This window comes from Protomyctophum parallelum (genome assembly GCF_964188405.1).
Source record: "Protomyctophum parallelum genome assembly, chromosome: 16".
Lineage (NCBI taxonomy): Eukaryota > Metazoa > Chordata > Actinopteri > Myctophiformes > Myctophidae > Protomyctophum > Protomyctophum parallelum.
This window is the reverse complement of record NC_139711.1, coordinates 17,402,799-17,429,834: the sequence shown is the minus strand read 5'-3', so window position 1 is coordinate 17,429,834 and position 27,036 is coordinate 17,402,799. Positions and strand designations below refer to the sequence as shown.

At 44.1% G+C, this 27,036-nt stretch overlaps 1 protein-coding gene across 4 annotated transcripts in view; it reads left to right on the top strand.

Annotated features, from left to right (window-relative positions):
- The window catches only part of diaph2 (diaphanous-related formin 2), a 589,988-nt gene that overhangs the window by 467,631 nt on the left and 95,321 nt on the right, over positions 1-27,036 (top strand). For all 4 annotated transcript variants that reach the window (XM_083785413.1, XM_083785414.1, XM_083785415.1 and 1 more), the window contains one exon: positions 11,564-11,728. In XM_083785413.1, coding sequence (XP_083641539.1) covers positions 11,564-11,728 — 165 coding nt within the window. The remainder of the gene's footprint in view (positions 1-11,563; positions 11,729-27,036) is intronic.

Here is a 27,036-nt window from a genome sequence, read left to right as displayed (position 1 = left end):
ATTCTCAAACTTGAGACGGACGGGGACAAAATTTAGCGGACATTTGACCGGAATTCTCTTACATTGTGGTCAATGGCAAACTTGAGACGTGTGGGGACAAAAGCTCTTTATAGAAGGGGCTATCGCCTCTTAAAAAATAGCAACAGTTTTTACCTGCTTGAGCTGCCAGATGCATATTGCACAGCATTGTCAATACACATACATACCATTTGTTATACCTAATGCTTGGTTTGAGAGTAGTGGTGATTAGCACTACTAGACCGGTGAGCGGCTGTAGAACACCAAGTCGGTAACGATGGAAGTTGGAGATCCATTTGTACCCGTTCCACAATCTGTCTGTGTCCCTATTATGCCCATTTATGGAGATTTCTGTATCTGTCTCTCTGTGTCCCTTTATTCCTATGGAGTTACAGTATGCCCAAATATGGATGGAGCATTGGCAGGGGCCCTGTCCAGAGCCCTGTTAGAGGCCTTTTGTGGCGGTTCTGGACAACCGTGGGTCCGACCGACACCGGACACTGGGCACTGCACTGTCGAATTTGAAAAGTCGGTGGGGCGAACGGTTCTCGAGTTTACAGCCGTACAGACGGACGTACAGACAGACGTACAGTGACATGGTGCATTTATAGATGGATGCAAATCCATAGACTGTCTTAGTATAACGTCACTGTTGGTGAAAACCTCATACTGTATGTCCAAAACTGTCCAAAAATAGCAAAAGTAGTAGATCATTACAAGCTCTAAATGGTTCGCTTAGTAGGGCGTTAATTTGTAGGGCGTTAATTTACCAAAAAAAACTGAGATACGAGGTTTCTGCCTGACGATAGCAACGATAATTTGTAAATTGGTTGCTAGGAAACATCTTCCAGCTGTGTCCAATCAAAAAGCAATTAACACTGTGATCAAGGAACAGCCTGTATGAGAGAACTTCCAACAAACCAAAGAAGTTGCTAATTTGTCACCTGCTAATTTGTAGTACTGTAATGATTAAGCGTGCAAAAAAACAAAAAGGACATGTTTGTGTGGTGCAATCGGTTTTAACCCATTAAAACCAGGAAAGCACACTGCACACATGTCATTTTAGATTGAGCTAAAAAGTATTAATTTATACTTTGGCTATAAAAAAATAGCAGATACTGTATACAAGCTTGTAGATATGCTATTTGTGGAAATCTTTAAGGTTCTCGGTTCTTAATGAGTTAATATGTTATGAACAAATCCAACGTGTTGTTATCACTTCAATCAGCTGATCTATTGTGACATCTATTGTGACATGTGTGTTGGCTGTGGCAATCTTAATCCCAGAGTGATTATTATTTATTTGGTTGATATAAATATTTATTACAGTTAACTATCGGTAGTGCTGTCTGGGTTCTATTCCCCCGGGGGACGCTGTGGGCGCTGGGGGCGTGTTCCCTCCTCCACGTCATCAGTGCCCATACCTGAGGCGGTGGGTTGGCGAAAGGACCTTTCTTTGGGGAACCCGCCTGAAGATGTACAATGTTCTGTTTATTAAAAAGCTGTGCGTGTCTACACTATGGACATGAAGAGTTATATCCATCACTTTTGTAACTTGAACTGTTAACAAGCGTGTGTGTGTGTGTGTGTGTGTGTGTGTGTGTGTGTGTGTGTGTGTGTGTGTGTGTGTGTGTGTGTGTGTGTGTGTGTGTGTGTGTGTGTGTGTGTGTGTGTGTGTGTGTGTGTGTGTGTGTGTGTGTGTGTGTGTGTGTGTGTGTGTGCGTGAGTGTGCACGTGATATATGTATGTGTGCGAGTTAATGTGTTTTCCTTCAAAAAATATCAGGAGCTGTTAGCCATTGTTGTCAGTATTCGAGGAGAAAGAGAGAGAGGATAAATGTACTGTAGGCCTATACATACAGCACATTATATTATACAATGTTTTATATACACAATATAGTAGACTTCATACACACAGAGAGAGACACTCTTGCATCAGCCAAGGTCTCTACATCTTGCACATTACACAACAAGCAACAAACTGCTCGGTTGAGAATTTGCTGCGTCAGACAAAAACTCTCCATTTACACTAGCCTATGTTGTATCATGAGATCGTCTCTGTCAGGTGGAAACCATTATGTCCAACTGTTACTTTTCAGGATTCAAATGGAAAAGAACTGCAAAAGTACTAAGTAGCAGATCCATGCAAAGCTCGCATTTCGAGCTGCGTACCGAGCTTGCGGATCTGCTACTCATGATACTTTTGTGTGACACTGTAGTATGATCAAGTTAATTTACGAGAAAAAAAAAAGTACATGGAGAACATGGAGATAAGTGTTCCTTTTTTTTTGACCTTTCACAATTTGACGAGACTGAGCGGTGCTTGTAAACACGAAGGATTTGCATTGTCATGTTGTGCACCCTGTGGAGAATGAAGAAGGACTGCGGAAATGATACTATTGAGTATTGACTCTAGCTCCAGTAACCCGCAGTAAACCGCCAGGATTAATTAATTATTCGCTGTAATCCACACCATTTTACCCTTATTTTGAAGAGCCAAAAACCGCGAGCGGATGTTACAAATGTTGCTTAAATACAATGTGTGGTGTCGGATCCATAACCGGTCTCCCACCCATGACCATTACAGTGTCGGCAATGGGCCGTGGAATAAAGTAATAAACCTTGTTTTGACCAGAAACATCACCTATAGCAACCCAGTGCTAATATGAGTAGCATTATGACTTATGACTCTCTCTCTCTCTCTCTCTCTCTCTCTCTGGTCTTTTATAGTGGTTATGATAGAGAGCTATCATAACCACTATAAAAGACCAATTGCGTGCATCTATGGTAATGGCGGGGAGCGTGATACTAATTTTAATCGCTGTAGATCTACGGCAAAGTGTACTGTACACACACACACACACACACACACACACACACACACACACACACACACACACACACACACACACATACACACACGTCCAAGTACAGCACAGCACAACACAGCACCACTCAGTTCAGATGGGTCTGAATTTTCCTTTTCTTTGTGACCTTTGTTTATTCTTACCATCCCATCATCCATGATTCAACAGGTCATTCCCGCGGACATAATCCCCTCATATGGCATTCTGCCGCTCTCCCTTCCTCCATCAGACGTGGTCATTACACCCAGCAGGCCCCTCCTCATTGAGTGGTCCCAACAGCAGCTGAGGTGCTGCCATAAGCCATGAGCACTGAATACTTAAGCCATTCTGGGCGGGAACGCCTTTTGGTGTCTTACGCGTTATGTTATACTTTAGCTATTTAAAAATAGCAGATCTACAAGCTCATAGCGCAGCACCGAGTGCCGCGCTACGAGCTTAGTAGTGAGTAGATCTGCTATTTTTTTTTTCGTGAAAATGTGGCGCAAATTTCGAATATATATATATTCTTTCAGAGCAAACATTTTAACTCAAATCTTTGCTTCTGGGGGGTCCCTGGAACAACATATTTTCAGATGGGGGTCGGCGGCCAATGATTTTTGGGGTTCTTGACATAGAAACATAGTTTTATTTCAGAAAACTGTCAGGATTTAGAAGGCATTTGTAGAATGGTCCTCAGGTCTAGATGGGTTAAACAGGAGTGTGAGCTCGAACACGCATAAATATTTCAAACGGGAGGCAAGCGGAAATAAATGGACGGGAAAATTGACACCAAATCTGCCTTTTAATTTTCCAAATGAAGGTTTGCGTTGCTGATGATGGAGAGACGGTTGAAGGTCGTGACTCCTCTCACACTGTACAATAACGTATATACGCTGACACACCAACATGTGCACTCCAACGCAGTCACATGGGTTCTTCTGCAACGCATTTGAATTCCGCTTTTGCCTTAAGTTTGCTTGTTAGTTATAGTTTAGCCTTTTCCTCGATCTCCACATTATGTTGAGTACAGTACAAACAGCATATGAATGACCTGCGACATCCCTATTTCTGGAGGAATGTTATTATAGGCACACATTTAGTAAATCAGCAGCCAATAAACCTTAACCTAGCCAAGTGTATTGGCTGTTCTCGGACAAAGTTGTGAAACAGAAGATGTTGTGGTTAATGCTTGGACCAGACCGTTCCCTCTCTGGTGGGACGTCTCCACCTCTCATGTAGAGGTCACTGATATGTTGCAGATCTCTGGAGATTTGGCCGTGTTCTGATTGCCTGCACTGCAACACAATGAGGTGTAGTTACATGATGAGAACCATTCCCCAATTTTGTTGGCAGAGTGCTGCATGCAAACACACACACACACACACACACACACACACACAAACGACAGATTGAGGTTCCAGAGCACTCAAAGACCCGTGCGTGCGTGCGTACGTGCGTACGTGCGTACGTGCATGCCTAAGAGTTTGTGTAAAAGGGGGAAGGACAGCGCTACAGGACAGTTTATCCATGGCAAGCTGTTGATTTCCATTCAATGTGCTCTTGTAATTACTTTGGAGGAATTCCAGCCCATTCTCAAAGAGTATTGTTTCGCCGTGGCATTCAATTTGGGACAGCTTTAATTATTTTCGCCCACTGAAATGGACCTGACTTGGAGTTTTCCTTTCATGGGGCAACACACAAACAACAGGGCTCTCTGGGGCTCCTCTGGACGTTGACTTTGAGAAAGTACGGGGCCAGTTGCTCTCAACAGCTCGTTGGACTCGGAAAGGCGGTGTCAAAAAGTGCGCATGGTTTCACAGTGACACCTAAGGACCTTGGCGTTTAACTTAGCCCGGAAAACAAAAGCCCCGGGAGTGTTTTCGACACGTTCTGGAATTGAAGTAGGCACCTTTTAAAGGTGTACCAATTTTTCTGCTACTTCACCCTCATTACCTCCAATCCACCCCCACCCCATCGTCCATTCATTCTTCTCTACTCCATTTTCTTTCTCTCTCCACTGCCCCTCAGTGTTTCTCTCCCCACTAGTGCTGTAAAGTAACTAAGTACTCAAGTACTCTACTTGTACAATGTACGAATGTATAGGTCTTTTTTAGTTTACTGGAGTACTTTAGTGATTTTCAGTACTTTTACTTCTACTCCACTACATCTCAGGGGCAAATATTGTACTTGTAATTATTATTACAAAACATACATTACCCACTTCAGCCCTATACACATTTCGGCTATTTGAAAATAGAGTTTGTTGATATGTTATTTTCAAAAGATTTGTATACATTTGAAAACTTGTGAAATGAGACATTCTGCATAATGAGTACTTTTTTTTTTTTAAGATTTTTTTTTTTTGCGGCTTACGCCTTTTATTGATTTTTGAAGGGACAGACAGTAGGCTGACAGGAAACGGGAGAGAGATGGGGGGATGACATGCAGTAAAGGCCGTGTCGGGTCCGGGAGTCGAACCCGCGGCACACTGCGACTGGATTACCAGTCCGGTGCCCAGACCGTTACGCTACGGCCTGGGCCTAATGAGTACTTTTAAGACTTTTTTTTTTACTTTATAAGACGTTTACTTGTAACAGAGTATTTCTACATTGCAGTATTGATACTTTTGCTTAAGTAAGAGATGCGACTACTTATTTGTTTTTATCCCACTCCATCCACCCCCTCCTCACTCTTTCTTTATACTGTACTCTTTCTTCATACTGTACTGCTGAAAGAAAAGTGTTGCAAGCATTAATCTGGAAACATGAAAACGGTCATTATTATTCATTTGTTTTGTCTTGTTTTTGTTGAATTGTGCAATAATAACACATCGACACATTAGATGACCTTAAACAAAATGGATTGAATCCTAGTGAATGTTTTGCTGTTTTAAAAAAAAAGAGGAGACAGGGTTGCTTTCTTTTTTTATTATTATTATTATTATTTATTTATTTATGTCACTACATAATTCTATCATTATACCCAACATTTCAATCCATTCCTGGTACTCTCTAACCCCATTCTGCTCTTCCATTTTTGTATGAATAATTTAAAAAAACAAAAAAACAACAACAAACAACAAATGAGTGTGTGCGTGCGTGGCGTGAGTGCGTGTCTCTTTCCCTCTCTCTCTCTCCCTCTATCTCCTCTCTCTCTCCCTCTATCTCCTCTCTCTCTCTCTCTCTCTCTCTCTCTCTCTCCCTCTTTCTCTCTCTCTCTCTGGGTGTTTTGTGTCCAGTCAGTGGGCAGTCTGGGTGTAATTTGGCCCAGAGGGCCGGCTAGCTGGCAGTGTGTGAAGGGGATAAAAGGAGCAGTGATGGTGCATGGGGTTTGGAGCAAAGTGAGCTTAGTGTGAGGCCTTGGGTGGAGGGGCCAGCAGCCAGGCACCGCATAGGAAAAGCATTAAATAAACATTAATGGAACTGGGTTAGAGGAGATTTATTAAGGAGGCTCTTTGGCCCCCACCGTTGAGCGCTATGCAGCACTTTAATAACTCTCTGATGCACACAGGTAAACAAACTAGCTAATTTATTGCCAACCTCATTGGTGGCCGTTGTGAAAGCTATGTTTTACTCAGTTTTCTGTCGTGAGATTGAATGGGGCTGTATATGCCCAAAAAAAGCTCTTTACTTGCCGGTTAAGTCTGACTTGAATATGGTTTAGACGTCTGTTAGCGGGGTGAAAAAAAAGTGCCCTTACTCGCTAACTCGCGTTAACTGTGCCCTCTCTGGCGTGCCAAAAACACGCTGATGAAAGACAACGTGACTGATTAAGCGGCGTAATCAGCACACTGTGGCAAGAGAAAGAAGTTATTCTGTATATGTTGTACAAGGACAGAGTTCAGGACAAGGGAGGGTTTTTGGCAACGGCAGTGGATCTGAGAGAGAGAAAGTTTTTATTTGTTTGCCGCGGATTTAACGAGTGCACGCGGTGCCGTGTTCCACATCCGACGACGTCTTTGTAGTTCAGCAGTCGGACGTGATGCTGTCACATAATCACCATGTTGACTCGCTGGAGTCAGGCCTCGGTTTGGTTTGATTCAGCGACTTGCTGCTGTCTCGACAGCCTGCTTGTGAACATTGTTTATCCTGCAGGGTCACAGAAAAAAAAAATCAACTATGGCAGTTCCTGACAGTCACTCTGAAAAGAGACATGCAGAAACACACCAGAGACAGGTATAAACACCATGCACACAGCAGCATGCAGTATAGGCCTATTGCACTTTTAACCTAATGGTATCCCGCGGTCCCCAAAAATACTCCGATTCTGACCTCTCAAGGTTTTACTTTGACCGTAGTATAACATCACAGATTTATTGATCGATTGAAGTATTTATTATTTGCAGAACTGCAAACTAACAAGTGCCGCCCACCATGCAGTTCCCCATAGACGCCCCCCATGCAGTTCCTCATAGACGCCCCCCATGCAGTTCCCCATAGACACCCCCCATGCAGTTCCTCATAGACGCCCCCCATGCAGTTCCCCATAGACGCCCCCCATGCAGTTCCTCATAGACGCCCCCCATGCAGTTCCCCATAGACACCCCCCATGCAGTTCCTCATAGACGCCCCCCATGCAGTTCCCCATAGACGCCCCCCATGCAGTTCCTCATAGACGCCCCCCATGCAGTTCCCCATAGACGCCCCCCATGCAGTTCCTCATAGACGCCCCCCATGCAGTTCCCCATAGACGCCCCCCATGCAGTTCCTCATAGACGCCCCCCATGCAGTTCCTCATAGACGCCCCCCATGTAGTTCCCCATAGACGCTTCAGGCCCCTCTGCATCAGTGTTGATTTTGTCGACTAAAACTATGACGAAAAATGTTTGTCGACTACCTGTATTCACTGGCGAAATAACTACCTACGTACCTACCTACCTACTGTACGTACCTACCTACGTACATACTGTACCTACATACCTGCCTGTACACTCACATCTAGCTAGTGTCTGTGTGATGTCAGACCGTAGCTTGATAATAGTGAGAGACTGAGAAGAGAGAGACCGGGAGAGAGAGCATATCTCACCCTCACAATATTTCGGCCAATTAAGGATACCTGAGCACGCTGATAGGGGCATTGTCATCACAATTAACCACTGTGTGTGTGTGTGTGTGTGTGTGTGTGTGTGTGTGTGTGTGTGTGTGTGTGTGTGTGTGTGTGTGTGTGTGTGTGTGTGTGTGTGTGTGTGTGTGTGTGTGTGTGTGTGTGTGTGTGTGTGTGTGACGGGCTCCATCAAGATGACAGGCCTTTGATGTAGAAATGTGATGGCCGTTCTCCTGCAACACTCATCTACTGCATAGGCAGTGTGGGACGTGTTGGTGCCACACATCTACTGCATAGGCAGTGTGGGACGTGTTGGTGCCACACATCTACTGCATAGCAGTGTGGGACGTGTTGGTGCCACACATCCACTGCATAGCAGTGTGGGACGTGTTGGAGCCACACATCCACTGCATAGCAGTGTGGGACGTGTTGGTGCCACACATCTACTGCATAGCAGTGTGGGATGTGTTGGAGCCACACATCCACTGCATAGCAGTGTGGGACGTGTTGGTGCCACACATCCACTGCATAGCAGTGTGGGATGTGTTGGTGCCACACATCCACTGCATAGCAGTGTGGGATGTGTTGGAGCCACACATCCACTGCATAGCAGTGTGGGACGTGTTGGTGCCACACATCCACTGCATAGCAGTGTGGGATGTGTTGGAGCCACACATCCACTGCATAGCAGTGTGGGACGTGTTGGTGCCACACATCTACTGCATAGCAGTGTGGGACGTGTTGGAGCCACACATCCACTGCATAGCAGTGTGGGATGTGTTGGAGCCACACATCTACTGCATAGCAGTGTGGGACGTGTTGGTGCCACACATCTACTGCATAGCAGTGTGGGACGTGTTGGTGCCACACATCCACTGCATAGCAGTGTGGGACGTGTTGGTGCCACACATCCACTGCATAGCAGTGTTGGATGTGTTGGAGCCACACATCCACTGCATAGCAGTGTTGGATGTGTTGGAGCCACACATCCACTGCATAGATGTGTGGGATGTGTTGGTGCCACAGAGAAAGGCAGCGTAGCCGTGTTACATATAATCGTACACTAAATGAGTGGTTCCCAAGCGTTTTAGCTCGAGGCCCAAAAGAGAAAGCCTCACCGGAACCCATGCTAGTAAAAAATAGTTCACAATAGTTCACAATGCATTGTAATGTGCCGTATAGTGTGAGCTTGTAGATGTGATATTTTCACCACTTCTTAATGTTTGTTTCCTTAGTTTGTGGAATTGCTTAGATTTTCTCTATATATATATATATATACACACACACACACACACACACACACACACACACACACACACACACACAGTATATACAAATGTATCTATAAACATATATGTAGGCCTACCCTAGCATGGGTTCTTGACCGAATCTACTTGGAACATGACTTGCCACCCACCTGGGCATGCAGACGGCATCGTAGACGCTCCGGATGTGAAAAGACTGTTAACAAGCCTTCTCCATGCCAATTTTCAATGATGCCAATAATGCTATGAGCCCCCGGGCCCAGGTGCCAAAAACCAAGGTTAACATTGATTTGTCATCTTGGTTGTTTTTTTTGGCATGTGGACCCGTTCGTTTGCAGGAGCCTGAGACTTCAGCTTGACAGCTTACCAGCATTAATATTCATGACTTGTGATTTACATATATTTTTGTATATTTCATTTTTTTTTAAACCTGTACTGTAGGTATTTTATCTTTTGTAGTCAGCTTTCCATGGTGACCGCTCGGGTATCATGGAGTGGGGGCGTTCTGAATGCATTAAAGTGAGTTTGGATGCAGCACCAAGGCTCATTATTACAGCTGAAGGACATCTTGTCATATGACACAGCTGACAGGCGACAGCTGGTGATTGGGAGTGAGATCTCTTTACAAGCATCAGTTTAGCAGGACCTTGTGCACTGAATCAAGTACAAAAAAGTACAACTCAGAGAATTTTAACTCAGTCAGGAGGTTTTTTTGTGTGTGGTTATATCAGGGGGAAAAATCACATAATTATTATAAAGTTTTTCCTCTTAGTCTTACATCCATCCGCCCTTCTGGGCGCACGATTATTCAAACATAATAACTTAATTATCAGCGAACGGGGGAGAGTGGGAGGGAGGTGAAGGAGGGGAAGCGATATGAAGACAGGCTGACAGAAGGAGAGGGAGGAAGAAAGAAAAGGCACAGATTGACGGAGAGATAGAGCCGGGGGAAGAGGAAGGAAGGATGAGCCTGTCCATGCAGTCCGTTCTGGCGGGCCAGTGTGTGGGCTTTGCTAAAAACTGTGGCTGTGGCGTTGTTGCTGAGGTCTGGTAAACACCGACCTGCTGGGAGCTAATCCAGGCAGCCTAGCCTCCTGGCGGCTATTTCATTCCTTCTCAGCTGGACCTATAAGGCCTGGCACACATGCATGTAGACTGCTGCACACATATGTGCACGCATTCACACGCACGCATTCACACGCACGAATTCACACACACACACACACACACACACACACACACACACACACATACACAGCACGGTATAATTGAGTTGAGTGGATGCTTTATTTGCGTCCCCTTAACCAAATCCTATTTACACAGGATTCCGATGTTTCCGTGGCCCAGAGAGGTTTATAAAGGCACTTACGGATGCAGAACGATGCACTCGTCTTCATTTCATTGCCTGGCTACTTTGACACTGCCAAGAAGAACACCCACTTGCACACGCACGCACGCATGCACGCACGCGCACAGAGGCTTTGCACATTTACTGTCAGATATTGTGTTAATTTGATTGAGTGAAATCACCATTTAAAAGGCACACATTCACAGATAATACTCAGCGGTTAAATTATGGATAGCATAGTAGATGTTACCAATCCTACCAGACCAAGACCAGACCAATCTCCCCATGCAGGGAAATGGCTTTTCCTGTGGCAGATTCGTCTGGTTTCCAGGCTACTCCCAACTCACATCAGAGCTGCCTTCACCTTCACCAAGTTCAAAAGCACACTCAAAACCCACCTTTTCAGACTTGCTTTCCATATATAAATCCCCACCACTCACTGTGTGCGTGCGTGCGTGCGAAACCCTGCTGGGTGTGGTAGTACAGTAGGTCACCATGAGGCCATGGGCCACTGTGATGATACTAAACTGTCGCCACATGTCAATAGCCATCCACCAGGTTCGCCCGTTCAGTAAATTACAGTGTGATGTGAATGGAGTGGAGGGTTCAAGAAAATCTGACCCTGCTGTTGTTGAGACAAACAATAGAACAATGATGGCAATCAGCTTATTACAACAGCCATCTGTGTCGCGCTGCCGACTGAAAGACACTTTTCCATTACTCCTGGGAGCTCCTATTACTGCAGAGTGAGAGTTTATTGTAATGGCACATTAGATTCTCACCGCCCACTTCTGTTCCTTGTCTGACTTTTTTATGTTTCACCCACCTTGATGATGTTTTGTCTTTTCCTTCTCTTGTTTTTAATGCTGCAAAAGATTCGGCAGGTGCTGTAGGTGGGTTTCCTTTGGCAGATGAATGTGTCGGTCATGGCGTCATTTGGGTCACTGACACCAACAGCGTTTACTGTATTCGGGTGCGTGTGCGAGCTGTGCACCAGAGAACAAAGTGTCTTCTCCTTGACTCCCCCCTCCTTCTCCTCCTCACGGCTTCTGCAAACATTCGCGGGAGCAGTATGAGAAGCTGTCCACCATGCACAAGAACATGCAGAAGCTGTACGAGAACCTGGGCAGCTTCTACGCCTTTGACCCACACTCGCTCAGCGTGGAGGACTTCTTCGGAGACCTGGCAAACTTCCGCACCCTCTACATGGTGAGTACATCGCTTGTTGTTGTTGCTTTGCTCTCTCGCGCAGAAACCTCCTATCTCCATATAGTCCTACTTGATCACACGCCGTCAGATCCACAAGTAGTACAGGCCCAAATGTCAGCACACATTTGATATCCTGTTATTCAGGATATATTGAAGATACAAAATCAGCTGAGTTGCAATTAGTTTGAGGTCAAATTACATTATTACTGGACTAGAGTAGCAGATCTACAGGCTCGAAATGCGCCGCGCCACGTTTCGAGCTTGTAGATCTGCTACTTTAGCTGCCTTTAAATTTGCATCCTGAAACGTAACTATTTTGTGCATATGAGGTTTCCTGTGTGTACAGTACACTCAGACATAATGTACAGCATATTGCCCACGTACTGTTCACAAACATAAACACTGTATGCACCCACCTATACCCTTCAACCAGCACACACAGATGCGTCCTCACATCACGTGTGTGTGTGTGTGTGTGTGTGTGTGTGTGTGTGTGTGTGTGTGTGTGTGTGTGTGTGTGTGTGTGTGTGTGTGTGTGTGTGTGTGTGTGTGTGTGAAAAACGTGCGTGCGTGCGTGCATGCGTGCACAGGCAAAGTCACATAACAGAACTTTCTTTGGAAGTGCAACACTGTGTACTTTCAACCAGGGCCGGCCCTGGCTTTTCAATAGCCCAAGGCGAGATGTGTACATGTGCCCCCAGTGTCACCCCTCCCCATGCGTGGGTGCACCACTGGGGTCTCTGAACACACTTACATCCTTCCATTAATGCCTGATTCATACGAGAATGTATGCTAGATTTGTATACTGATTTAAGTATACAGTACGCTCACCATGTCATTTCTCCTCGCCAGAATATCACACACAAACAAACACAAAACAAACTACAAATTACAACAAATGTAATTGTATTACTTTGACCAGTGTTTCGCAAATGGGGTAATAGTAGGATATAAAATTTGCCAAACATATAGCAGATCAAAAAATATTATTTTAACAATGGCGAAACAAGTCTCTGAAACTACAGTATGAACAAAATCTATGAAAAAGTTTAATCTGCAACACAATGTTATAAAATATGAAGTGGGGGGGGGGGTCCCTGCTTCATCTGTCTCTCAGCTAAGGGGTCCTAAAAACCCTTGAAGACCGGTATGCCTGAATACACAAATCCAATCTGATCTACTTGCTCTATAGCAGTGTGGACACAGTGAGCCCTAAAAAATCACATTTGAGAAACAAATTGGATTTGCCTTCCGTCTGAACAAAGCCAGCCTGTCTAGGGTGAGCGACGACAAGCTCTCGGCCTCTGAGTCCTCAGCCACTGAGAGACCCATGAAGTGCTCTTTAATTTGTGGTGTCTCCTCCATGGTTATAGTCCTTAAAACATGCAGATAATTGCACTGTGTGTGTGTGTGTGTGTGTGTGTGTGTGTGTGTGTGTGTGTGTGTGTGTGTGTGTGTGTGTGTGTGTGTGTGTGTGTGTGTGTGTGTGTGTGTGTGTGTGTGTGTGTGTGTGTGTGTGTGTGTGTGTGTGTGTCTAACTTCAAGGTTTTATCAATAGTTTACAATTTACAATTTAGGCATTTAGCAGACGCTCTTAATCCAGAGCGACTTACATTTAAGCAAGAACAAAAGCATGGGAATACATCACATAAAAGCATTTATCATGAAACATGCGTAAGCTAAGAAGGTAACAGTGGAATATCTATATGATGAAACTATAAATACACTATACATAATAAACTATACATATTCACTACTATGCTATACATATGTACTATGGCGTGCTATGACTATATACAATACAATTATAGTGCTGTCTACATAACATGCTATAAGTCTGTGTCAAATGCTATCTAAGCCAACAGAAATGCTATCTAAGGTCTAAGGTCTAAGGTCTAAGTTTGGTGACCTTTTCTAAGTGAAGCTCCAATCCTTCTATGGCAGGGAAAGTCAGTTTTCTTTCTGTTTGTTTTTTACATTTTAGTCATACTTTATTATTGTAGTAGGCATAAAGTTATGCTTACAGTACATTCTCCTATATTGTCAAGAAGAAGTATCGCTCCTATAAACCATGATACCAAGAATAAATATAATTGAAGGAATATAAAGAATGTATTAATGCATGGACATATTTTTGGGCAGTGGTGGCATAAGGGTTAGGGACGATTCATACTCCTATTTTAGAGCCGAATAAAAGTCGGTTCGGCGCTGTAGAGCCTACAATTTGACGTCATTTGAGGTTCGGGGGGGCGGGTACCGTCCTAAAGTCGGCTGTTCGGTGCTACTGAAAATTTCTGACGAGCCGAAATCATTTCGGCACTACAGCGCCGAAACAGCGGTAAAATAGAGGAGCGCCCTTGTTGCCGAAAGTTTGCCGGTTCGATTCCCCAGACGGGCAGGAAAAATCTGGGTCGGGACTCGGGAAGTGATTGGTCATCACTCACCCAACACCGCTGAAGTGCCCTTGAGCAAGGCACTGAACCCCCAACTGCTCCAGTGGAGCTGCTTAGTGGCCAACAGTATAAGACTGAGGTTGTACTGGTCAGTTCCCAGGTTGTGTGTCTGTGTTTCTATGTGCAGGGCGTTGCTGAAAATGAGCACTTGACTTGTGCTCAGCTACTACCCTGGGTAAATAAAGAGGAGAAAAAAAAGAAAATATATATTTGTTTGCTTTCTCCACCAACGCTGCTGGCTTTACTTTATCTGCTTTGGGAAGTTTCCAGAAAAAGCACAAATAAACATTATGTTGCGGCTCCAGACTAGCTGGACTCACTTCATATACAGACTGTATTTGGGAAGAGGTAGGTGAGGTGTGGATGTCTCTCCAACTGCATATTGTGCAGGCTGTCAAACATGCATGCTTATGATTGCACTGATGGGCAGAAACCTTGCATCTTCATATTTATTTTCCTTTGTCATAATTAGTGTATTAACCCATAGGACTGAGGCAGCTAAAAAAATATATATATATCTGTATTTGGCTGCGGACCCCCATCTGAAAATATGTTTTTCCAGGGACCCCCTCCCCACTACGATGGGTTTGTATTGGAAGCGCGTGTCGGATCAAATACATATCAAATCAAGCAACTTTAAAACTGTCTGGTGTGTTCACAAACACCTGAATAGATCACACCCCAAACTTGAAAGTGAAATATCCCTTTAACCTATCTTAACCAGAGCTTGTGACCAACTTCTAACTACAGTGAATGACTGTAGTCTGTATAGGTTCACTCAAGGAATCCACACGCACTGACTGTGATGGTTATATCACAGTTTTATTTTACATACAGGTTGTGTGGGTGTGTGGTTTCTAGAAGAAAAACATTCAAATGTGTCAACTCTATGGTTAAACAAAAGTCAGTTATCTACAGTATTTCACCTGTGTGGGCTTCGACATGAACAAACAGCAGCAGCATAGTGTTCAGAAACAAACGGAGGCATTTTACACTTTACATCCTCAGCAGTGATGTCAACATAAGCATGTGTGAGCAATTTTCATCAGAGGTTTGGTGTAGAGGGGAGAAAGCAAACTAAGTAGCCTTTAGAGTGAATAGCGCTGGTGCGTCCATATACTGTAGCAGACTAAGTAGCCTTCAGAGTGAATAGCGCTGGTGCGTCCATATACTGTAGGCCACATACTGTAGGCCATTGCCTACAGAACAGTTAGTAGAGGCGGCACAAACTCGCCAAACATGACTCAGTTTTTTCCGTGCCAGTTCCCATGCACTCCCCCCAACTCGGTCATTCTCATGCCAGTTCCCGTGCGCTCTCCCGCACCCCGCCTCCACTGCACGGATCATCATCGCTGGTAGTCGGGAAGGGCGCATCCGTGGGATAGAGCGGCAAAGTGCCGCCGCTGAGAGTGAGTATTGACAGTTTAAGTGGTTAAAGGTCTGAAATTACACATTAGCATACAGTATGAATCCAACACTGATGATAGTGCTGTCAAACAAGTCTATGGAGCTATCTATGAAATCTATGAAAACCTTTAATCTGCAACACAATTTGACACGGCCGGGGTCATACGTTAGTCCGACATACTGTTCCTGCTTCCTCTCTCTCTCACTTAGGGGCTCCTTGGCCTGAAAGACGCTGAAGATACCACTGGCTTAGACATTATAAACTTATCAGAAACTAGATAAAGTGCCCCTCGGGGCACATGTCTCCACAGAACCAAAGGTCAGGTTGTGAAAAGGGTGCCATTTGTTCTTATGCCTTAAATGGCAATTGGATGATTTGAGGCATTTTGTTCCAAAAATGTGTTTTGCTAAAATTGCTGGTAACGGACACACACACACACACACGCGCGCAGACGGAGTGCAAAACATACTCTCTCCCCATGCCTTCGGCCTGTTGGAGACAATAAATACGTAGTGTAGTGTAACAGTAGAAAGCTGTGGTAGCAGGCTGCTTGTTCCAAGTGTGAATAGTGTGTCTGAATTAAACTCCCCCCATCCCCCCCCCCCCCCCTCCCCCGGGCGGTTACTGCAAAAAATAATCTGTACTTAGTCAACCATGCCTCAGGGTACAATAAAATAAAATAGTATGTGCAATAACAAGCTCAACAGGCAATTTCACACAAACAAACCTGACTTAAAACCTGCTGCAGGCAGCGATGCGGTTGGACCGGGGTCTTCTCCTTGACTCCCCTCCCTCGATAGCCAAGCAGGGTCCCACTCCCATGGGTTCTGCAGAGATTGGCTGTCCCCATTTAATTAGTGCACCTGTACACACAGATTTATGTAGCTTGCGATGTGCAATAATTCGGAGCAGCCTGACTAGTTAGACTAATTGCCTGACAGGCCATTTATGCAAAACACATACTTTTCTAAGTGGTTATTATCGCTAAACTTAGCCTCATTTCATAATTTAACTCATCCTGCACGCAACATAATTTCATGTTACCATTCCATTTGTGATGCGAGTCAAGGTGGAACCAAAACGATGCATATAGTTGGCTGCTGTGTTAAGTGGTCGGAGATGGTGGGCTGCGTGATCTGTTCATGTTCATTTTAAGGTGCCGTGTCATTAGTCAGAAGGTTCATTGTTCCGAAATTACTATCCCTATCTCTAACCCTAACCTAAACCTAACCGCAAGCACGGGAGCAAACCTAAACCTAACCGCAAGCACGGGAGCAGTGCATGTTCGGACTAACGGGACTTCGGATCTATGGGTAGTTCCCTTGTGTTATAGGCTTGGATCAATGGGACTAACATAGCTGATTTAAGTTCCTATAATGTATCCTCATGGTTCACAGGTTTGCAAATTAAGCAATAAGCCACGAGAGGTCTCAGGTTACCGGGTATTTTACACTGGCTGGGAGGTAGAAGACCCTCCGCTGCGCGTCGGGTCTGCCCACGCTCCCAGCCAGTGTAAAATACCCGGTAAGCTGGGGCCTCGAGTGGCTTATTGCTTTTCTAAAACGGTTACAAACATATAGCAATATTAACCTAATAAAACTATTAAATTCACAAAAGTATCTACGCTTTGCGCCACCAGAGCGAGCGAGCCAGAGCCACAACACTTCCTTGTTTTGCTCCGCAAGTAGCCTATGTGACGGGAGAATAGCGCTTGATGTATTTACGGGGCGGCATGTGTTTGTAAAGCAATCAAGCGCTCCCCTTCCCCAGTTCAGCTACAAGGCTGCAGTTTGGTACAAAGTGATTGAAGGAGTGGGTTATCGGTGAAATTTACACCGGTCACGTGACGGTAACCAGCCAATCAGAATGAAGTATTGGGACTACCCGTTTTAGAATGGCTGATCTACATGACAAGTAGCCTACAGCAGGCTCCCCATATACTAGCTATCATGACACTATGGGCTGGATTTTGAAGATCCGTTTTACAATGGGGTAATACATAAATTGCCCTCGCTCTGCGCACAATCGTATTATGAAAGGCATATCGGCCCGTGTTGAACGCACACACATATGGCATACGGCGTTCCTGAATATTTTAGCATTGTGGGAGTGTCCATATGTTAATTATTTTCGCTTTGCGCAATTTGCTATTAAGCCCCTTGACCTAAAAACACTCAGCGCATAACGATTAGACGTGGGTCTGACCACCTCATAAATGCAAAAAGCACTGTTTGATTTTACACTTGAGCGGCTCTGGGAGTCTGCTGGAGTGTTGCCATGTCTGTTTATTATAAGCGGCTTCTTTTTCTGTAAAGTTGCTTGTACATATTGGTAGTTACTAGTTGTGGTTGCTTTTCTTGTTTCTAAAGTGGTTATTTGGGCTTTTCTCCTAATGTTGTTTAAACCAGTGATCCTCACACAGCACATTCCGCATTTGCCCAACTAAGGACGGCTAATCCAAAAATGTAATTACATTTTTCCAAGATTACTTTTGAAAATAGCAGATCTACCAGCTCACAATGCATCACATTCATTCATTAAAACTATGAACTCTGACTGCAGGGGGATATATAATGATCATTATAACAACGTGCAAGAACATATTTAAAAAGAAGGAAGAACTTTATATTTGTGGACAATCAAAATATGTTTTTTTATTTTAATGTGGTGTCATTAAAATTAATCTGGATATGGCAGACTCACTATCTAGAAAATAAAAACATGGCACTTCATTTAAAATAGGTTACAGACCCCTGTTATATGCGCTTATTTTGGGATTATTTTTATAGACCTATTTACTTGGAGACATGGCAACAGCTCTTTTGTTGTGTCTTTTTTTGTAAAATGTTGAGATTAGAAACGGCCATAATTCTTTCATTTCTCAACCTTTAAAAAAAATAAAAACATCTCCATAATCCTTGGGAAGTTTGCTTTCATACGCTGTATCACACCCGATTCAAGTCTTCTTCAATAAAATGCTACGAGCGAAGACCATCTACCATGGGGCCACAGGCACAGCATTAAGCAGCACCCATTCAACTCATTCCTTCATCGTGACTTGAATGAAATAAAATATAATAAACGTTATTTTACTGGTGTTTTTCAATAGAAACAAATTATTTTGAGGCATAAAGGTGACAGCATGCAGTGCAATAGGAATAATTAACCCAAATGTGACAAAGTCATGTCATGTCTTCTATGGTGCCAGCATGAAGAAATGTAATACCACGATCCCCAAAGTGCGCATTCCGTATGTGACATCAGCTGACTGGTAAAGAGAATAGTACGGACATGTTGATTGGGTACGTCTCAAACACTCCTTAAACACTCCCATGACTAATTCAAGGCCGTTTTGCGCAATCCACGGGGTGTCGAAAGCGCTTCTTAACATGCCCAAAATTGCAATATGACATACCACACGCCCCCAGCTCATAAAACTGTAATATGATATGTAATATTATTGGAACTGGTTAATGGAGCCCTATAACTCATATGGCTCATTGACTAAATCAGTGTCAGTAAACACACCGGTCATAGATTACATAGAGGTTTGCTATGAGTCACTGTATAGACCTTGCCTGAGACGTGTGACGCACAGAGCTAAAGAGGTCATGTTGTTACAGTATGTGTGACATGTGTCTTGGTCTGTCATGTTCTGATATTGAAGCGTGTGCTTCAATATATAATGGTAAATGGTGCATTTATATAGCGCCTTTATCCAAGGCGCTTTACAGAGATTGTGCATTACATTCACCCATTCACACACACATTCATACACCGATGGCAGCGGAAACCATGCAAGGCACCAACTAGCACATCGGGAGCAATTAGGGGTTCAGTGTCTTGCTCAAGGACACTTGAGCCCGGGTTCGAACTGGCAACCTTACGGTTACCATCCAGGCACTCTACCCCTGAGCCACCGCCACCCCCAATATATGAGTGATAGCCTATATGAGTCACTTCATACACAACATACCACCCCCCTTAAGCTAAGCTAACATTAGCATTTATGAAGGTGAGCTGTGCAGCCAGACGCGTTCACTTTAAGAGATCGATCTTGCCCGTGAATCACCTATAGGCCTACCAGTGGTTCTCAAACATTGTCATGTCAAGGACCCTGTTGTACTTGGCAACAGACTCACCCAGACACCCACAGTATGGATAATGCTAGTGCGGGCAGTGGTGGAGAGTAACAAAGTACATTTACTCAAGTACTGTAGTTAAGTACAGTACAGTACACAGTATTTAGGCATGTTTTACTTTACTGGAGTATTTCACATTTGCAGTACTTTTACTTTAGATTGTCATTATTATTACAAAATACTGTGTCTGTATAATCACTTCAGCCCTACATTTACTCTATCTACTCTATCGATCTACTATTTTCAAAATAATTTGATACATTTGAAAAGTTGTGAAATGGGACCTTCTGCATAATGAGTGCTTTTCTACTTTTGGCACTTTAAGTGCTTTTTTAATACCAATACATGTACATTTTTAATTCCAGACTTTTTACTTGTAACAGAGCATTTTTACATTGTGGTATTGATACATTTACTTTAGTAAAAAAATTTCAGTCCAATTCTTCCACCACTTCCCCCACCGCCATGACTTCAAACAGGTGGCACAGACAGGAGCTCTCGTTTCATCTCCCAGCTCTATCCAAATGGAGAGTGAAATTAGCACAGCGGGAGCACGAGCACCTGCAACGTTAACCTCTGAAAGCTAGCATGCTACCGCGCTGCTTAAAAGTAGACACTCGCAGGAACTTTCTTCTCGCATCCTATCAGCGCTGATGAAGACATTTCTCAGGCAGACAGAGCGTGCGTGCGTGCGTGCGTGCGTGCGTGCGTGCGTGCGTGCGTTGCATAAAGAGCTACTGTAAAACAACCTTACTGGGTTTAAGAATGTACAGGTGTCACATGACAAATGGGCAAGCTATATCGGCTATTTTTAAAGAAATTTAGATATAAAAAAGTCACATACAGTATGAAGAAATAGAGACTCGAAGTTGAGACTCAAAATGTTCTGTGTACAACTTGACATTTTCTGCATGGCGCTTACTATGTGCATGGGTCTTAAGTCAAGCTAAAGTTCTGTGTGTTGACTTGTAAAGACACATGTTGAATACATCCAATGTGCTTTAACAAATTAAATTCGACACCATAATTCCCCTTAAAAACGGTGTAGTGTGAGTAGTCCTCATGCAGCACTTTAACCATCATTTATACTTTGGCAATTCAGAAATGTCTATTTTTATATTTTCTAGTTTGGCTATACAAGCTCATAGCGTGTCACTTCGCACTACAAAGCCAGCTTTGATTGGCCTCCTGGGTTAGAGGAGTGCGTTAAACATTTATTCAAGCCTCTCCAGTCAGTCCCTCCCGGAATCCAGCGCCCCGTCAGGACGATGGCCCGCCGGGCCAGAACCAATACTCTCACTAGTCTTCAAGGTCCCCCTGTCTGCGTTCGCTCCGTTTCCCTCCCGTGTCTCTCGTCAAACGGCTCTGCATTTCCAAAACCCCCAACTTTTTCAGCGCCCTCTGATCAAAGTGCGACAGCGCCGCTACGACACGATGTCGCTCCCACAAGGATTCCGGCGTTGCGTATATTGCTAAGAGAGGCATCCACCCCGCATGAAAATAAATTATTCTCTCAAGCAAATAGCTGCGCATGAATATTTTATAACCGATTTTAAACTTTGCTTGCCACGACTAAGGGGAAGGAGTTGTGCAGCAGGCTGAAGGAAGTTTTGTGTGTGGCTGGAAATAGGGTTGAGAGTTTGTATGTATTTATTCACAAACAGTCCATGAATCCATGACTGACCACATTCCTCCGTTATTCTTATTTTCATACCTCGCACAGTGCTGCTGACGAAGGGCTAATGCAACCTGCTAACACAACACAACACGACAGGCACATTGTTTTACTTTTCTTATACCCCCTGCAAAACCAAAGACATGGAGCGGGCTCCAGTGTAGCAGAACCAGAGCATCTTCTCCTAGGTTGGCTGCTCAGGCTCAGCAGAGTAGAGGCCTATCAGGGAGTCTGTCTGCTGGCCTGTTGTCTCACAATAGCCCTGAATAAAGCACTGCTTTTTTATACTATACACTAGATGTCTCCCCAAATGCCATCGCTGAGTATTAATTAATTCATCATTAAGACACATGCTGCACAGAATATATATATACCGGTAATCACAGTGGAGACGAAACCAATTACCGGTGAATAAACCCTATACTTTGGGAATGTCATAGGTGGACATTGGGCAAATAGGCAAACATTGCCTATCTCCAAAGCTCAACATAACGCATTGTGAGCTAGATTCGTCTTTTTCCCACGAAGATTTTTGGTTTAAAGGGGAAAAGGAGGGGCTCTGTAAACAACGTACAGTATGTCATACTGTACATACAGTAGGCTTGAAGTGATTAATTGTACAGTACTTCCTTGTGTTCCTTTGGATGTATGTATGCAGTACTGTATGTGCTCCAACACTTGGGTTTGACTGGGCGACCTGCATGCTGACCTGCAGTGACCTCACCCCGTGTTGCACTAGCGTAATGTGTTCACACTGCGCAAAGTAGCCAATGTTAAAGAGTTCCTTCCTTTGGGATGAATTCCACCCTTTAAATTGCTTTTGCTAAAAAGCTGAGGCTTAATGCATCCGACCGACATGAAGCATTTGAGCAAATGCATTGACAGACAGTGCTCATTGAGCAGAATGTAACTGATAAGAGAATCCATTAGGCCTGGTTTCTCTCTCTCTCTCTCTCTCTCTCTCTCTCGCACGTGCACACACACACACACACACACACACACACACACACACACACACACACACACACACACACACACACACACACACACACACACACACACACACACACACACTTCTCTCCAATATATGCTCTTTTTCTGCAGGCCCAATGAAACAGTATTTGATATCAGCACGTATAGAGGCTGTGTTTGCGGTAAATTAAATGCTGCGACTGTATTCTGAGTTTGGGGTTGCTTGCGACTGTGTAATCCTGACCTGGAGTGCCAGGCGACTGTGTGTGTGTGTGTGTGTGTGTGTGCGTGTGCACGTGCACGTGCGCGTGTGCGTGTGCGTGCGCGTGTGTGCGGTTGAGATGGAATCTTCCCATTAATGACTTATCAAAGCCCAGCAGATGGGCTGGTGTGAGCGAACAGTCTTCTCTGTTAATTGAGTGACTTTCTAATAAGACCAACAGACCCTGGAGTTGGAAGACTGAGCATCCAAGAGATCAGAGTGATTATATTGCTGATTTTGTGTGTGTGTGTGTGTGTGTGTGTGTGTGTGTGTGTGTGTTTCCACATGCTTATTAAACTTCCCCTATAGCTCGTACTGTAATAATGCTGATCAGGATGAGCGAGGTCTGGCGCTGTAATGATGCCACACCTACCGCGCCACGGTTACGTTCTCAGCAAATCACAGTCCCGTTACCTCAGTGTTTGCACACCGGGACGAATACGCCATCCGAAGTATTGGCTCAGCCTTGGAGGTCACCTTTAATTATGGGAGACACTTTTCCGCACAAGGCCAGAAGAACCTACTGCATATACAGTAGTACCAACTTGCAGCCATTTTGTTTGAATGTGCATCGAATAGCACAGCACGGCTAATAAACGCATGCTCCGTTTTAAAACACCCCCAGTGCTGTGGTGTTTGTAAAATTCATGTGATATAGCAGCAACTCCCTCCGTGCCGAGCAACACTGGTGCAACCAGAGCGGTCGGAAAACACTCATCGCTCCCCCCACTGCGCTGGCAAACATGTATGCATGGGAGGGGAGCCATGCTCGGGGAGATATATTGTGCTGTGCAGGGTCAGGCAAGAACAGCGAGCGCACACAGCTCATGAATTATTGAAAGACGAGGGCCTGGAAAAAGTCAGCCTGCGCTGGTCGATGGGACTCGTGGGTTGCATGGTGTTCCATTTTCCAGCCAGGCTGGCTAGAAGGAGAACCCATAAGTCCTATACCCCGAACACACTGGAGGCCAGGCGGGTAGGACGCACGACATCTGCTCTGGTCTCTCAGCTCTGGCAGCCTGGAAGAAAGAACCATCCTTCACCTGTAGCTGCCTTGGTTCATTGCCCACTAGCGCTGTCAGCCGCCCGCTGGAGCACGACGCACAAAGTATAGCCTTTTATTATCCCCTCTTCTTTGGGTCACTGTTGAATGTTCTGATAACCCATTAAGGGAACTTTTTATAATAAAGCCGCTGGAGTAGCAAGCAGATGAGGCAGATTTTACTTCATTACCCCCCAAAACCACGAGGTATAATCTTCAAGGTATAATCTAGTATGTCTAGAGTTATTTGGTGTATGTGCAGATGCCAGAACACCTTGTGATTTCAGAACAGGCCAGCTCCATATATGGAGATGTCCAATCTACACACACAAACACCGTTTTTCACAGAATATCGCCATTGGAACACTCGCTCCTTGCTCTTGTAGATGAGGTGTTTAATTCCAACACACTTGTCTGTTCATGGGAGGGAGGCAATACACAGAAATGTGTGGGGATGATTCATTGGTGTAATGACTATTATAATTGGGAGAAGAACCGGGTAAAAAATAACTGGGGAAGATAAAGGCTATATAAGATATAGCTATTACACAGCAGTACACATGCCACGATTGACTGCCACCGCTGCCGCCCTTAGATCTCCATATATGGAGCTGCCCTGTTCTGACATTCCATTATGTTGATCTGACCTCATCAAACCCTGTATACAAAGGTTTAAGACACGCTCCATGTATGGCCAGTACAGAATTCATTACATATGTTGATGCAGACCTCCCATGCCAAAGCACCAGCAGTCTGCTGTCACCCAGGTGGATGTGTGCACGCGACCTCGCCATTCTCGCCCTCAGGGCGTCTTACTGTATAGCTTGCTTTGAATATGCCTATATCAAAACCATGTCAGACTTTATAATTCAACATTTCAATCTTTACCATATCATATATCATACCATCTGTTTGACCTGTGTCCATATACGGGGGTGTATTTCTCATGTCTCCTACTGGAGTAATCGTTATTACTAAAGGTTGTTATGTCTTTACTTAAAGGTTTAATGTTCATCCCTTTTATAATCTGCTTTTACTGACTTTGGATTATTTAGTTTGTCAACACAATTATCCTCTCTAATTTGCCTCAGCGCATCGATTGCCAGCCATCACTAAACACCAAACAAATTGCTTCTCAGTCTTTGCCTGTTAATGGCCCTTCCTTCCTTCCTTCGTCCCTCCAACTACAAGCTCACAACACAGACACTTGGAGAGCTTAGAGACCGGTTATTGTTGGCGAAGAGATTTGGTGTAGAGGGGGAAAAGGAGGGGGCCAAGGATAGACCCCTGGGGGACCCCATCAACAAAGCAGCCTATATCACAAAACAAAAGACTTATTTTCTATCAGTTACACATGCCATGAAGCCTTGAATTCATGGAGGTTTTTGTCACATTCCTGAGCCAATAATTTTATGACCGGCAGAGTTTCTGTTTAGGAGACACAAAGAGTCTCCTACTGAGTCTCCTATTGGCAGATGACCAAATAAATAAGAATGTGATAAAAACAAAAACATCTCCATGAATGCGCTGAGGCAAAAAAAGGCTTTTTTGGGCAAAATACTTGCCAAGTGATTGGTTCAGCTGCCAAACGAAGCTGCAGTAATTAAACTCCTCTGAGTTTGCGTGGCATCTAAAAGTGTTTGTTGTGTGTTTTGCAGTGACATGCCATGCTTTGATTCAGGCCTTTTACTCCCAAAATTATTCCCCCCCCCCACTTTTGTACCCATGTAAAGCAGCCCTAGTTGAACCGGTGATGTCAACGAGATGCTAACTCAACTCTTTGATCTGTCAGGCATTGTTAATTTATTTTCTCTCATTAAAAATAAATAAGTCCAATCTACAGCACATAATAATTGTTCACACATTGTGCTTATGCTTCTCTGTGTGCAACAGATGATGTTTGATTAAGGAAGGCAGAAAAGACACTTTCTATAGGCCTGCCTTAAATCACACAGCGTGTTGTGCTTTGATCTCGAGTAGAATCCACCTGTGTTTAAGGGCGCATCATGGATTTTTCTTTTCCTTTTTTTCCCCCTCCGTAAACCCATTGTTGTCAGACAACCTTGTTGGTGTTTTTCTCTCCTTGAGGGCAACCTATTTTATTGTCCTCTCCACTCTGGACGAGTTTGAAATCCGGTTCCCTCTCTGCAACCATTCCTTCGGAATACCCGTCCCTTGAGGACTGTTTATCTCTTGTAAAGTCCTCTTCCAACACAACAGCGACGGCAAGAAAACAGGGACCAGATATAATCACCTGCTGCCAAAGGCAATGGAGTATGTCAAAGGGAACTGGAAGGAGGAATAAAGAAATATATAATTATTATATGGCAACATATGTGTTGCCATGGTAATTAACGGTGGCATACGTATGTTTGATCAGGGGGCGAAGATAATTAATGTTGCATAATCGTGTTTACAGTCAGAATTGCTTGTGTGTTTTAAAGAAAGTATTTTTGCCGGCAGGACTTTATTTGTAATGTGCATAATTTATCTTGTGAGTCATTTACACTCTTGGATATTATTGAGAAATGCCGTCATCAGTGGTGTAAAGTAAGTACAGTGTGTTTAGTCAAGTGCTCAGGGCTGCTTTTTGATTCTGCAGGAGTCTCCTTGATTTCAACCACATCTCCTTGATGGACATTTTTCCTTGATTTCTACTTGATTTGGTGTTAAAAAGTTTCTGGTGAAATGGGACATTCAGTCAGCCTACTTGTGTATATTTTAATGTACATACTTTTGTACTTTTACTCAAGTACATTTTATATACCAGGACTTTTATTTGAACAGAGTATTTGTACGTAATGGTACAAAATGCGAGTACTTCTTCTGTCATATTGCTTCCAAAATGAATTGAACCCTGTCAGCGGATGAGGACAGGAATCAATTTGATCCATGGTTTGATGCTGCTTAGCACTCTTAAGCAATGTGTGAAAAATGCATTAGTTAACAGCTTCATTATCCAATAGGGAGGGGTGGGGGGCTCAGCTTAGACAATGCATCAGCTCTTATCCACTCAAATTCCAACAGCCTATCATTATGGAAAGTGGCAGAGAGCACTCAATAACCTAGCATAGTTGAGCGCTGCACGCCACCACGGTACGAGCGTGACCTTGATATGGCATTAAAAGGTTTCGGTTGGTTTGATGCACAACCGTTCACCACTTGTTTATGATGAAACGTCTTAGTTGCTCGACACACACACACACACACACACACACACACACACACACACAGTGTTGTGCACCGAAAATAGCGGATCTACAGTACAAGTTCCCATGCAACGTGACGCCTTGTTGAAAACACAGTTACCGTTTGCCTCTTTCACTTTCCCTCTCTATTACTGTCTCGCTCTAT